The 15,716-nt window shown below is 43.2% G+C and overlaps 1 protein-coding gene across 5 annotated transcripts in view; it reads left to right on the top strand.

Moving 5' to 3' along the window:
* Positions 1 to 15,241, top strand: part of ccdc177 (coiled-coil domain containing 177) — an 81,275-nt gene extending 66,034 nt beyond the window's left edge. For 3 of the 5 annotated variants that reach the window (XM_082515880.1, XM_082515881.1, XM_082515883.1), the window contains 2 exons: positions 9,245 to 12,623; positions 14,677 to 15,241. In XM_082515880.1, the coding sequence (XP_082372006.1) occupies positions 9,245 to 11,797 (2,553 nt within the window). In that variant the 3' untranslated portion in view covers positions 11,798 to 12,623; positions 14,677 to 15,241. The other 2 variants (XM_082515884.1, XM_082515882.1) reach the window with 2 other exon arrangements.
* The last annotated feature ends 475 nt before the right edge of the window (positions 15,242 to 15,716 follow it).

Here is a 15,716-nt window from a genome sequence, read left to right on the forward strand (position 1 = left end):
GGGGGGCAGTCTGTGTTTGTAGATTTGTGTGTGTGTGTGTGTGTGTGTGTGTGTGTGTGTGTGTGAGTCGTTGTGGGTTTTAGTTGGCAGACGATTCGTTGTTTGATAGAGCAAAAAACAACTGTTTGTGTCACTTTACCTTAGAGCCGTTTGGCTAGCATTGGAATTTCTTCATCTTATATGATAATCTGCAAAAACCTCAGTAGTTAATGTATATTAACACCATATGTATTTGCAAATACTCACAATGTTAAAAATGCAATTTACTAATTTACAGTAAGACTCAAATTCAGAAGAAAATATAGGGTTATCAGTATTTTGATAAATAACAAACAATAATCTATGAAAACAAAGAAGTAATCAATGTGTGTTAAACTGCAGTGCAAAAGAAAATAACTTCTTACTTCTTAAAAACTAAGTGCCTTTTGATCCTTTTTATTTTCTGCTCTATAGAAAAGATTTACTACTACTACTTTCCAGACTGATATAATGCATATAATATGTGATGCTGTATAGGTTTAACCTAGCTCTGCTTCAACCTTCTACCACAATCAGAAATGAATGTATTAATTCTAATATTGTATTAGTGGTTTGCTGTGCACCACAACATGAATGTGGGGACAACATTTCTGCATTGTTGCAACCCTTTTGTCACTTATATATACGTTTGGGTTTTTCACATTTAACACTTAAGTGGAAGGTTTAAGGTTGTTATGAAGCACTTTAATATCGCAGTATTGTTGCTTTGACAACCATAAATATTCTCAGTACTTTTCCACCAACCTGAGCAGGAAAGCACACTTAGTGCATTCACAAAACATGCTTCCACACTGTAATCGGCCTGCAACCTCTCAATTTCTGGCTCTCACATCTTCCTCGCCTCCGTGCTGTCCATTTCTCCATCTTTTCCTTTCAATAAATTGTGAGGCCCATTAAGAAGAGAGAAGCAGTGTTTAGTGCAGGTGTCCCGTCACCCTTTACTGGAACGGGTAACCCCACCCCCACCCCAAATCCCCTTCTCTCGCTCTTTGTCCCTATAGATATTTTTTAATTGTTGGTTTTGACAGTTCAGCGGCTTTTTGAGTGCCTCAGAGAAGAGCCTTGTAATTAGAGCTATTGAGCTTCTGGAATTGGCACAATTAGGGTCAGCATTAATTATTCCTCTGTGCTCTGGCCAGTTTCTGTAAAGCACTGTTTGCAGAAAAGATGCCAGAGGAGGGTCACTCCAAATGGGAGAGATAAAAATGGATGGGGCAGTTGTACAAAAGGGAGAAAAACCGAGGCCTAAGTGGTCTCAAGATAGTGAATTATCTGAATTCTTGCTTATCGGACCACCATAGAAACTCAGCAAAGCGTCCGTGTAGTATCATTATCAGAGCTGTGAGAGAAGGGATGCGCCTCATTCCAAGTTGTTTCCCACCACAGAGACTTAACCCAACTACCCCTCCCGCTCTGTGCCAGCTGGTCCACTCATGTCCTTGTGTGAGTGGAGTAATGCTGTGGGAGGTGAGGATGAGGAGCAGAGAGGGTCAACGGGAGTGTCTCTTGGAATGTTAACGAGATCAGTTTATATCTGCTCTTCCCTCTCACTTCAACCCGCCACCCTGAACAATGAAGACAAAGTTTTCAGGGCTGCAAAGCCATTGTAGTGAAAGCATGGCTTGACACTTTAATTCTGTTGTCATTTGGCCGAACATAAAAGAAAACCTCTGACAACAAAAACAAAAGCAGGAATGAATGGGCATGCTGAAAGAAAATGTACATCCCAATTACTGCAGTGGCCCTTCCAAAGACGCCCCAGCCGCCGGTCCCCCCACCGGCTTACACCAACTACATACGGCCGAAAATTAGCGGGTGTGTGCAGACACAGAAACAGACAGAGCAGCACTGAGGCCACCCAGAGATCTGACGGCCTCGGGAGAGGAGCAGGTTTAGCACAGATGTGCCGCAATGATGTCACGTTGCCTAAAAGTACAGTTTAGGTGCACATGCAGTTCAGATGTAGTATGATAAATGCTGAGAGGAAAACAAGTTGAAGAGAGGCAAAAACTGCTACTTGTCGTTCATTTTTCCAGTTTAATGCTAAATAACTACATTTTTGTCTAAATAAAATCAGCATTTGCATTTGTCATGTGTTTCAGTAGATTCTCATTGTTCTTCTAATAACGAAATCCATGAAAACCTATTTGTGACTTTTATTCCAGTGTTTAAAAAGTTCCTCCTTTTGTTTATTGTAGCGATATTTCACCCTCACCTGTACAACAATAAAAAGCTGATTATTAGTTGATTTACCAGTAATTTAGGATAATCCGAAAAGGCCTACTGTAATTATCGACCAGTCACCCAACAATACAGCAACCATATACCGAATCTGTCTCTGGGTTTGGGATTTTTTTCATCCCTGAGGTTCTTCAAGTGCTGAACTTATTCAAATTATTAAAGTATTTGCAACTCCCATGTTGCTTCACTACTTGTTTGGCATTCATTTTTAGTATCTCCTACGTTCCTCTGTGAGGACATGGGGTCTCAGAAGGTTTACTTCACTTCCCACACACCTCCATACCGATACAGTTGTTTTTTTTTACATTGGAGAATATTATTTGACTTTGTTTATTATTTGTACTATTAAAGCAATTGCTTTAATAGTACCTCCACTGCAATCAGCTTTAGAAAAGCTTTGCTTGTATTTCACTGTATCAGTAAAAATAAACCAGTTATTTCAGATTTATTAAAATGTTAAAAAAAGGAGGCATACTTCAAGATTAGTATTCTGTGCTTGCAGTTGTAGTTCTATTACTTGTATTTCTGCTACTTTTACACCCACATGTAGTGTCTGAATACTTTTTCAGGCAGTGCATCTGTTTGATGAGTGTGTGATTGCACTTCAAAAGGCAGAATACAGTTGAAGCACTGAATGAAAGACAGAGAGGAGCGGGCGGCTTGTGTGCTGAAGGGGAAAATCGAAGGTCAGATACAAAGCCTTCTCTTTTTAAAGTGTCATCTGGATTTCATTTCATAAATTCCATATATTTTACATGTACTGGCCGCAATTTTCACTAGCTCCTGAAAACAAGGAGGAGGGTATAGCCCTTGGCTGGCCAGCATTTCTTATTACCCTCTTCAAGTACACACTTGCACACAAACATACACACACTGACAGTGATGTAGAAGCATGTCTGGTGATGGAAAAGCATAGCAACAAATAAATAAGCCCACAAAGCCAAATTATCTATGACATTAATCAGAGATGTGAGGGATTTTTACGCAGTGAGAGAGTGAAAGAGAAAGTGGCAACAGAGAGCCACGGGTGTGAAAAGGCCTATTGAGTCTGGAATGGGGTGTCCCGCACCTGCGCTGTCTATTCACCCCACTGTTTACACACTGTCATCCACAATTAATACCTCCTGGGGACTGGGCTGCTTGCCCTCTGCAGGGCCCCCGGACCCATCCAGGCCCTTATGGATGCCTAATTGAGCATACCACTCTCCTGATTGAATTAACAGCTATGTCTCTGGGACCTTTTCCCCTTCCACTAAGGAGGGGGACTGTTCCACACCCGCATGAGACCCCTGTACCATCCCACAGAATAGACAACAGGGAGAGAGGGGGTTGGTGGCTGAATATACCAAAGGGCTAGAAGCGGGAGTTAAAGCGGTCTAGAAAATGTGGCCCTTTCTGTTGGCAAACCAAGGCTGGAAATGTGAACTGGGGGCAATGAAAGGTCTCAATATTCGCAGGGCCAGTGAGTTCCAGCAGGCATGTAGTACTGTACACGCACGCACACATGCACGCACACATATTTGAGTGCTTGCGCAGCACTAAGTTTCCCAAAATCCAAGTAATCAATCTTGCATTTTATTTTGCTGTTATGATATTTCTTGTTCCTTGTATTTTCTTTGTTTGTCTGTCAGTGAGGCACAAAAATTTACAAGAGCAAGTTTCATGCAAGTTAGTGGAGAGGTAAAGCCCTCCAAAGGAAAATTGGAATTTAAATGCTGGTGCAAATGCTGCTCAGTCAGACAGGGTGCTGTGGTATTGTGTGGCCTTGGTTGATATGTTGAGCAGAGACGAGAAGGCAGAGGAATACTGAAAAAAAGCTATGCGATTGATGTATATGGTTTTGTTACTGATCTATTATTGCATAAGCAGCAACCTAATCTACTCTTTGATTGTGTTATTTAATAATGATCCTTTATAATCGTCTACTCAAAATTAACATAGTTCTCAAAATGAACATCAACACAGCAACCTGTAGTGTTTGATCACCGACTGCAACAGTCTGGTTGTAATCACTTTAAGAGGGATTTTTTATTTTTATCTTGTGCTTTTATTGATAGTGAAACAGCTCAGTCTGAACTGCTCTGCTGCAAAACTATGTGAAGTGATTTTTTTAAAGAAGAAGAAGAAAAGGAAAAAATATGTATAAGTGTTAGAATAAGTATATATTTATTCAATGATGTGATTCTGGCTTCATCAAGCTATGATCTCCAGCTTGGACTGGAGCTCTTTGCATCTATCAGAATTAGTGATTCCAAACCTGAGACCCTGTCTCTCTGTCTCTCAGTCAGAAAAAAGCAGTGCCCACTCTTGGTTGGGAATGAGCTCCTTCACGGCAGACTCTGAACACTCTGGAATGATTATGTCTCTTGGGAACACCTTGGTGAACCCCAGAGCTAGAGAAGGTTGCAGGAGAGAGGGAGGTCAGGGCATCTCTGCTTAGACTGCTGACCCAGAAAAGTAGAGGTGGGTGGATGACCAGTATTGGCAGATGAATATATCAGTCATGCTCTAATATGAATCATTTCTAACTGGAAAACTATCTGGTGTTTTACAGGAAAACTGGAAAATAGGCAATCATGACAGAATAACCAGCATTCACTGTGCTTCATTATTGTGGTCGTCATTGTGACCCTTCCTGTTCATCTTCTGAAAACCTAATATGAGCTCCCATGCTGCTAGGTTGGAAACCACTACAGTAATCAGTGTAATAATATGTATCCTAAAAATTAAAAAATTATGTCCACATGTTACTTTGTTGGCATCAAGCAATAAAAAATGTTTCGTTTAGGATTTGAATTCTAAAATTCTCTAAAGCCTTTTAAATATTAGAGGAAGCTTATGCGTGAAGTAACAATTAAAAAATAAGATTTTTTTTCTAACGAGTTTAAGAAAAATACTGCAAGTTTGTCAGATCTAATATGTTTCTTATTAATTATGTTTGCTGTTTTTGAATAGGAAACATATTAAAATATAAAATGCATCCAAGAAAGCTTAAGTTTGGTTCACTGCACTTGTCTAGACAGCTGTACACACTCACTCCTTGTGTTCAACCCTTAGCAAACACGGGTACAGTAAGCTCCTGGCTCGATGCACTACAATAGTAGTAAAATATAATAATGTGGAAAATCAGAAGCTCTCTGGAGAGATGGAAATGTACCGAGGCCTTTTTATTTCCAGGTCGGTAAAAGAGTTTGCCATGTCTCTATCCATACTTGTCAAAGTTCTGCACACATGTCCAGCTGAAAATCTGATCTGCCTTTGAAGGGAAATGAAATGGGTGAATTCATTTCAGCTGAGGCTGCTGACTGTCAGAGTCATGTAGCCAAAAGTGCGTAATCTCTCAGTTCCTCTTTCGCTATAATTTCCTGGCTGGATTTATCTATTGGCTCTGTGTAAAAATAGCCTTCCTTAAGTGGCTTGAACGGGACGTAGATCCTCGTAACGGCACAGATACTGGCTCACCTGTGTTTTTATAACTGAGTTCCTAAATCGAACAGATGCTTTTGAGGATCTGTCTTTCAATAGATCCTCAAAAGCAGAAGAGCTGATACAGAATCACTTTCCCAATCAGGATATATTAAGGAAAATCTTTGAAATATTCAATATGTTGGTTGTTTCATAGTATTTATGGTATACCACATTAAAGATCTGGTGGTCTATAACTTTATTGGTTGCAAAATACTTAAAAATGTATCTAGAATAAGGATTTTGGCATCTCCAGGTCGGATCCTACATGATGTGGTGGAATGCTGGGTTCTCACCACTACATGGGCTGTGTACTGGTCTCCATGACTGCACCAAGCAGCTCACCTCTCGATGAACCCCCCAGTTCAGCTTTGGTGGTTGGGAGCATGCCCTACCAAAAACAAAAACACAAACACAAAATTTCTGCAGAGCATAACCCTGCACCAGTGAACTGTGCAGCAAGCACACCATGCACCGCTCTCCTTTGGCTCCCCTCGCAGACCCCATGCCCCCAGTTAACAAGCCAGCCAGCACGTTCCTTGTTGTCACTTGTTACCCGCTGTCCTCCCGATACAGCTTGCGGGTGGGGCCAATTAAACTCGCACTGTTCCCCACAATGGGTCAGGAGTTTAGTGGGTCATCATCAGAGCTTTTTTCACCCAGAGTTATCTAATCCTGAAGCTCTGGACCAAACCAGACCAGTCTATATGCAGAAGAGGGCTTTCAATTAATCAACTGCATTTATTAGTGGGGTTGCATGTGGTGATCAAATCCATCAGACTCACAGAGAGAAATACTAATCTTTTTCAACTTCGACTATTTGTACTAGATCTGTGAGAACAATAGTTGTGTTACTACTGATGCCAGTTGTAGTACAGTAAGAAATAATGTTAATGTTATATCATCAGTATTAGTATAAAAATGACTTTCATAGGAAGTGAAAGTAGTAGTACAAAAGGTACAAGCAATAGCAAAATGTAACTGTAGTGGTAGTGTCAAGCAGGGGGGGTTACCTGATGCATTAGTATCCTATTCAACTAAAAGCCTAAAAGAGTTCAGGCTGTGTTGAAGGCCGTGTGTTGACTTTCAAGCTCATTAGTTTGGCACAAATTCTGCTTTTGCCTTAAATGCAGTATTTTCAGCATTTTTGCACATGTTTCAATTAATCTTTGCACCCATTTCTCATTGTCCTAGAAAAACAAGAAGGCAATGAGGGGTGGCTCGAGAGCTGTATTTGTAAGAATTCCCCAACTCATTAATGTGAGTGCGAATGGGTGAATGTAAGTGAATGTGTATAAGTATCAGTCCTTTTACTTATGTAACAGAGTGTTAAAAGTCTATTTCTAAATGCTTAATTTAGGCCTGAATTAACTACATGTTGGGAATATTCTCAAGAAATGTTGTAAAACTTTTACTACACCTTATCACTGATATCATGGACACTTTAAGGTGTAAAATAGAAAAATGATTACATACATTTCAAGTACAGTAATGTTTATCCAACTGACATTAATGTCTGAGAGTAAACCTTTTCACATCAGACATGATGGCTTCTCTGATCAGAACATCAGTGATGGTTCTAAATAATTATCCTATGACACTGTGACACTGAACCAATTCAATCATACCTCTAGCTGGCACATTAGTTTCATGAGTCAGGTTTTATTTTCAGTTGTGCTTTTCCTATATGTCTTCTGTAAAAAGAAAAACAAAACATTCAGGCCTAAATTAACTGTGATCATGCTGTAAACTAGGGTGACTGTAATTTGATCCAGTGTGTCAGTTTTCAAGTGTAAATGGCCTAATGGGGTGTTTATTCTATCATACTAAAATAAAATCCTCGATAACTCAGTATTACGACTGCTTGAGGTCAGATGACCTCCCTGAGACACCCTTAGCATAGATCTGCAGTGCTCTTTCGCCCTCTGGTGTCAATTTCGAGTAATTACATGCATTTTGATTTCACGCCCAGGAGTGGTGGCAGATGTCAGCTTTAAGAGAAAGTGCTGTGACTGGTGATGAGCCAGCCACAGATTAACAAAGACCAATTTTAAAATTCCACGCCTTTTTTATTCCATCAGTATTTTGGAAACATCTCCTACAAAATCACTTCTGGAAATGGAAAATAGACACGTTTTGGAAACTGGCTAATATTCATCTTCAATGGATAAACTGCGTGCGTGGTACAAAAGCAGGCCTGCAGGAGGATCTTTGCTCGGGGGTAACATTCAGCACCATTACGCCAGTTTAAGAGCTTGTAAGTGGAGTGGACAGGCGCTCGGATAATTGCAGAGCGCACTCAGTATTTTTAGCATATTTGCCACAAGCGGGCGGAGCCAAGGAGGGTGAGATGGAGGGATGCTGAAAAGCAGGTGGCGACCGCTGATGTTTACAGGATGAACTTTAGGGAGGGAGGATGAGGAAGGGAGGAAGCTGGATAGGAGAGTCGTCGTAGTGAGCAGATTTCACCGCGAGGACGGTTTTTATCGGTGTTTGTGATCGCGGAGAGTGCACATTTTCAGCGCCGGCGCTCAGAGGCTGACCGGCTGGGAAAGGCTCCGTCTGTGTCTGTCGTGTCGCCGGAGATTGCAACGATGTGATGCACCCATCTTCGGGGCGACGGCCGAAGCCTTTTGCCTGAAACCTGATATTATGCAGGAGACGAGGCTTTCTGGACGGATTAAAGGGGAACAAAGCACCGGTTTAGAAAACGTTTTGCGACCTGGCAGGTCAGTGCATGCTTGCGCGACGCAATACCGCATTAAATTACAGCCAAATCCACCGGATTTAAGCAGCTGTAATGACTGTTGTTGTGCACCAAAGCAATCAGCAATATCTCTTTTGTCATTTTTGGAGTTTTAACCTTGAACCTGAGCTGTTGGTGTTGACAGTGCGGAGAGGGTTTTATGCCAGCATCCTGCTGATATGCAGGAGAAAGGTCTAGGCCTTCACTGTTTGTTACCAGGTGTGATGAGTCCATGTTAGTGAGCATAATAGTGTCCAGTGGTTGTTTACTACTTTCACACTCCATGATATCACATTCTTTTTCCAAGTAAGCTTTTAGGATCAGGTGCTTAATAATTCATACCCCAGACGTCTGTGCGTTAAGCATTTGTAGGTTGATTGTGTGATGTAGAGTGAAAAAATATTGCTATGAGTAATCAGATTCTCTCAGCCCAGTAACTCTGCCGAAAATAGATCCCCCCCCCCCCCCCCCCCCCCCCCGTTAAAGGACTGTGGTATTTTTCTGTGTTGTGTCTCTTCCCTGAAGGGGGAAAATGTCTCATCTGGTGTAAAATCAGTGAGTGCACGAATATGTGTTCATGCGTGCATGCATGCATCTCTGGACCTGTGTAATGACCCTCCCCCCACAGACTGCATCTCTTAAGCTCTTGTCTCAGTGCTATGATCCTCTAATTGAAACCTCTCCCCACTTTTTCATCTATTTTCTCTCCTGTTTTATTCTCCCCTGCTCACCCTGCCCTCTCTTTACCCGCAGCCAACTATGGTTGACCCCTCGGAGGCTGAGGAGCAGAATAAGTGTAAAGGCCCGCAATTCGACACACCAGCTGTGGCCACCGAAGACTCTCGACTGCCAGAAAACACAGATAGCACGACAACAGAGGAAGATGGGGATGCTGGTTTTGAGACGCCACCAACCGGCAGTTCAGAGCCAAGCCCCTGCCACACTGCATCTCCAGCGGCTCCAGAGGTCACCTCTCAGGACTCAGCACCTCAGCAACCACAGACTCAGACTGACAGCAATGTGTCTCCAAAGCTGCACCTGGATCTGTACAACTTTGACTCGCCGGCCGCAGAGGGCAGCCGATACGTTTTAACGAGCCCCCGCTCTCTGGAGGCGTGTGCTCGATGCGGGGTCAAGCCTGTGGAGCTGCTGCCTCGCCCGCTCTCTGACTTTGCCCGTGAGGCTCCTGGCCGCTCAATGCGTGTCGCCACAGGCTTGTTTGAAGTCTTTGAGAGGGACAGGCATGCCAAACTTAGGCAGTGCAGGGAAGAGAGGGAAAGGATTGTTAGGGAGGAAAAACGAAGGATTCTTCAGGCAACGGTCAATAGCAGCAATGCATCTTCTGTGGATAAAATGTCCTCTGGCCTCACCCAGTCTTCTAAGTCTGGGCCAGTGACCTCCAGCTCCACCCTCAACGCTGGAACATCTTCTAGAGCCACAGCATCAGGTCAAGCCTCCAAAACGGGTGCAGCTCTTTTATCCAAAGCACCTGCCTCCACTCTTAGTACCTCCCCTAAATCTTTTCATGCGGGACCAACCACATCCTCAAAATCTGGCTCTACACCCTCTACACCAGTTTCCAAGAGTGGATTTCTAGGATCTGGAAAACATCCTCTGTCCTCATCCCCTGAATTAGTAAAGCCCACACGACCACTTTCATCTGGCCCCCCACCAGTAGTTCGGAAGTCCTCTGGTGGTAAATCTTCAAACACTTTTCCTAGACCAACACCGAAACCCCCTTCCTTCCCCAGAGCCAACTCCACTTTGACTTCATCAGCGTCAAAACCTGCAGTTCAGAGCTCTGGGATACCTCTGAACGGTGTAACAGGAGGACCATTTACACAGCACAACGGACATCTTGGATTTCATTCCAAGGTACGAGGAAAAAGCCATTCACTGGAATCTTTACAGCGAAGAATGGATCCCGTCTGCTCTTCAACCTCCACTACTACGACTACGACTACATGCACCTCGTCAGAGTCGGGCGCTTCTTCTTCTTACAGTTGGGATGGTGCACGAGAACACTGGGCTAGAGTCTCCAGTCCTCGAGCTCGCACTCTGGCCACTTTCAACTCCCTAATGGGCCGCAGCCTCAGCCTCGGCGATCTGAGCCACTCTCCTCAGACGACACAGAAGGTGGAGCGCATAGTAAAGGAGGTGAAGCGCAGAGGGCTGAAAGCTGTGTCTGAGAGAGACCGCAAGATAGCAGCTTTGATGCTTGCCCGATATCAAGAGGAAGACATCATGAGCCAAACCCGCTATGTGGCTCACCTTCAGTGGGATAGTGAGCGCAGGATGGAGGAGCTGCGTCGCGAGCAGGAGGAGCGAGAGAAACAGCGTGCCGTGCTTCAGTGTCAGAGAGTGTGGCAGACACAGGTGTCGCTGCGTCAGCGAAGACTCAGCCAGCAAGAGCGACAATCAGCAGCAGCCAAAATGCGACAGGTCGAGGAGAGCGAGGAGCGATGGAGGGAGCTTGCAGAACAGCAGGAGCGTAACCGCCTGCTAAAGTTACAGCAGGCAGCGCGAGAGGAAAAGCACAAGAAGGCTCTTCAGGAGCAAAACCTGAAGAGCCTGGAGGAAGAGAGGGCTGCCATGCTGGAGCAAGAGAGGCTGCTGCTGAATGAGAAGCTCACCATGGCTGAGCTGAAGAGGCAAGAGAAAGAGCACCAGTCCCAGGAGGAGAGGCGAGGTCTGAACAAAGCAGAGAAGAGACGTCACATCGCCCTGATACAGGAAATCGCCCGTAGAGAGAAAGAGGAGAGGGATGAGGCCAGGAGGTCAGCAGAGGACAAGCTCAGCCGTTCCCTTGAAAACTACGAACAGATAGTCGAACGTCGAGGGAAGGAGCTGAAAGAGAAGGCCAAGCGCGAGGAGAAGCAGATCCAGAAAGCACGCAAGGCAGCAGAGAAGCGCGAGAGGCAACAGCAGCAGCTGCTGGAGGCTCGCGTAAAGGAAGCAGAGAAACGAGCCCAGCAGGCAGCTTTGGTGGCTGAGGAGAGGGCCAAAGAGAAAGCGCAGCGGGCAGTCCAGAGCCGACAGGAGAAGGAGAAACTGCAGAAGCTCAACAGGCAGCGCGTGGAGGAGGAGGAGAAGCAGAGGCGTCTGGAGCTGCTGCAGTCCATCGAGAGGAAGCTGGAGAAGAGTGAGCAGATCTTCAAGGAGAAGAAGGCAGTGTTAGAGAGCGCCCGATCTGTGGCTAGAGCCTCTTTTCACGTGCGAGACAAAGTGCGGGAGGAGACCAACATGCGTACCTTTGATAAAATGGCCTTGGAAGCTCAGCTCAAAGCCAGTCTCGATGAGAAATAATCATAGCTTTGTTGTGGACTCCTTACTTCTGGTCATGTGCTTGGGTCCTGCCTTCATTATGGCCTCAGTCACTCAACAGCTTTACCTTTCTACCCATAAGCACCTGCAATGTTATTTTTTCCCTCACATATCTTTACCCATCAGCTGATTTTACTACATTTTTCATTATTTTTATTATCAACACAAACAAAATAATTTTGTATCGTGGATGTAATGAGACTACAAACTAACAGCAACGCCTGTGAAACACATGCAGTGGACTTCATGATAGACATGAGAGTTTTAGGACAGCAGAAAACCCCTTCTCTTTGCCTTCTGCTCCATCGATCTCAGCTACTGGACTGAAAGCTCTGCTGGAATGAAAAGAGTCATTGTTTACCAGGAAGCACAACTCCATGACAACTGCATAGGCTTTTAAGGGAGCACTCATGGAAGAGAAGAATAAGCATAAGAAAAAGAAAAGGCAGATCGCAGATGATCCTGGACCCTCAGAGCAAATGAGAGATCCTTTTGTACATGCACTGTGACACAGCATGAAAATAAAGCCCTGGGCTGAACACTTAACCGCTGACAATGCAGCAGTGGAGGGTCATGTGCACGATACCCGTGCTGATGAAAGCATCGGAGGACACTGACTTCCGCAGCAGGGCCCGTTTCACCGCCCTCTCAAGGTAACAAGAGGGAGGAGAAGCAGTGTGCAGTGCATCAGTGTCAGGACTCTCCTGGTCATGCCGATTACAGTAAAATAGTGATGCACTCTGAAAATGCCCTATCTGGCCACTGATCTGCTCCCACAGCCACCTGGTGACCACGTCAAGGTCAACAGGTACGAGTTTTTATTGCTTCTGCAGCTTATATAATACCTTCTGTTTTGTTGCAAAAAAAAACAACAACACTTGGTCACACTGACACTGACTCAACAGCACAGAGGGAAAGAAAGACACACCGACTCGCATGCAAGCCAAGAGCAGGTTTTAAAGGCCTCTGGCTGCACTAATCCTACAATCTCAGATTAAAAAAAAGGAGGATGTGCATAGTCTTTGCCCTCAGATGTAGCTGTTGCCATAGTGACATAAGTCAGGATGAAGCAGCAGGAGGTGAATTACTGAGAAGGGAGAGTGCGTGGGAATTTGAGGGGGCTGTCTGTGGGAAACTGGATCTTTTGGCAGCTCATTATTTGTGGGGTGTTACAGGAAAACTACTCAGTTCACTTTGTTATGTGTAAAATCTATGTGAGGCAGTGGGAAATTGCTGCAGCGTTCCCTCTCTTTACTTATTCAGAAGTCGACCTTCACCTGGAGAGTCAGCTGCTCTCCCTGCACGCAACTGCAGCCAGGAAGTAGACTGAACTGAGCAATTCGGGCAGTCACATGTTGGATATCTAAAGCCAGAATAAATATGGCCAGCAGAGGACTAACGGGCTTATGGCTGACTGATCCGCAGTGTTCCAAGCATATAATCATAGGGAGGTGATGTAAGGTCGGAGGATGAGACAGCATATCTGTATGTGCTCATGATGCGATTCAGAAGGTAAAGTCGGCAATCTAAAGTATAGTTACTGTCAAACACAGAGGGTGCTGCAAATCTAGTAATTATTAACAACAGAAATAAATAATAACTCGCCCTGGAAATATAGGAACTTGGTTTACATATTTGCCTAACAAGCCAAAGATCCCCAGTTTGATCCCATAAATCCCTTAGGGGTCGTGCCATGTGGTGCATCTGGTATAAAATGACATCTGCCAATTCAAACATGCAGCAGGCCCTGCTGTGATGACCCCTTTTGGCTAGAAGTAGCTGTTAAAGAGGATATTCATGTTATGGAGATGGTTCATTCCTGTAACACCATTTATCTGTCTGGATGGCGTTTATGTGCTATCATATTTTAAATGGTTTGCCCTTTTCTTGAATATAATGGAACCAGACGGCATTTGCCTTGTGCTGAAAGCACCATAAAAAGCCATTTGAATCAGTGTCTCTTTCCAAAATCACAATACAGTTATTCCGACATTTCCACAACCCTTGTTGTAACCAGTTTCAAGTAGGCACTATTTTATGTTTGCCGAACTACATTCACCAACCCTGTCATTACCCAAATTGTAGTTTGCCTCTAACAGCGAAGAGACGTTCACGCTAATGAGAGGTTCAAAGAATGCAAACATAGCTGACTCCCACCTCAGCTGATCAACTATATGCACACTTTTTTTAGTTAGTGCTGCAGAGCCAGTGCAGTTTTAAGTAGCTAATTGCTTTTTGTGTTGCTTTGAAGCAACACTTGAACATATATATATCAAATATATTTAATGTAACAAGTGAAGATACCATCTTTTTCTATAGACAATTAAATAATCAGTATCTGGTGTGCAAAAGATAAAAATACATGTTTTTTTGTTAAGGTAACACAATGAACTGTCTGAAATGCACATGCATGTTACCAACCAGATTTACTTCGTGATACTGAAAACGCAAACAAAATGTCTTTTAAAAAGGTATTTATTACTTGGACTTTGTAGTACAATGCTTGGGTAGACATTCTTGTTTTAGTACAAGTAATGAGCCTTCCTAAATAAAGCAGGAAATAGTATTTCACCATCAATTATATTCAAATAAAGTGCAATAACAACAGAAAAGGACAAATAATCAACCAGTTGCTTGTTGCTGAAGATGGTTCTTTATGGCTGTGTCTTTGAACTCATGTAAGTCTGCAAAGTGAATGCAGTCTGAACTAAAATGACCAAATCTTTCATTGTACTCTGGCTTTAGATTTCTTCCTTATACTTATTTTTAACACTAGCCTTCATTAAACTTCTGTTTTACTGAAGACCAAACTGCACTGCCGATACCCACATTCATTGCCGTCTTATTTTTTTGTGTTTCAGGTCCTGGTGATGAGCGTGAGCTGGTGATGTAACCCACAAGCCTCCCGACAAAACTGTTCCTCCCACACTGAGCTTTATCAAAGTGTAAAAAAAGCCTCTCCTGGTGGAAATACAGTCTTATCAGATCTAATTTTTTAGGTTTTTATTCAGTTTGTACCCGTTAACAGTGCCAACTATTGTTCTGCAGAGAAGAAGAATCTTCCGCCTTTTACCTGCATCAGTGAAACAACGTGTGCAAGGTTCAAAAACAGCTTTATTAGCATCAAGTCGTGTTTAGTCCCGTATGTTTCCTTCTCATCTTCCCCTTACATGTGGGCTTTGTTTCTGTATCACTTCTGGTGTTGAGTTATTTAACATTTGTACATTATCATAAAATGCTTCCTTTGATGAATTACATTGAGTTGCATTATCAAGAAAGGATTTTTTCAGATGTAGCAATAATGAAATGGTCGTGGATGATATCGAACGCATCTGTCAGTTCATCGTTTCCGTCAGTCCCCTAAACTGAAGGTCTGTGCATACAATCAAAAGTGGAAAAATAAAAACAAACATTTTTCAAGTTGGATTTGCATTGTCTGTGCCATCTGCTTCATTTAGTAAAGAGCTTTTTTCAGGAATACAAAATGGTAAAAGTACTAGCAGTTACACAGATACATCTTTAACACAGATATTCATTGGTAGAAGAATCAGAAAAATGTACTTCAAATATTAACAGTAAGTGTAATTTATATTTTGCATCATTTTTCTTGTCTTTTTATTTTTAAAAAACCTTTTTAATACGGTAAGGTTTTTTAATTACAGGTGGTTCCAAAACTAGTGGTCAGGTCCCTGCAGGGGTTGGAAAAAATCAATCTGACAGGTCCTGAGAAAACTAATGGCGTGGAAAGTCTAAGAAACAAGTTCCTACGTTTTTTGTTTTTTTTTCTAATTCTGAGCTTTGAACTTTCTCGGTTTAAGACTCAGTTGAAATCAGGTTAGGTCATTGTCCTACCTTTTTTCCCCTCACATGTGCCATACAGACGAAGAACACGTGTGGATTA

Source organism: Aulonocara stuartgranti (assembly GCF_965226115.1).
Source record: "Aulonocara stuartgranti genome assembly, chromosome: 19".
In the NCBI taxonomy this organism is placed as follows: Eukaryota; Metazoa; Chordata; class Actinopteri; order Cichliformes; family Cichlidae; genus Aulonocara; species Aulonocara stuartgranti.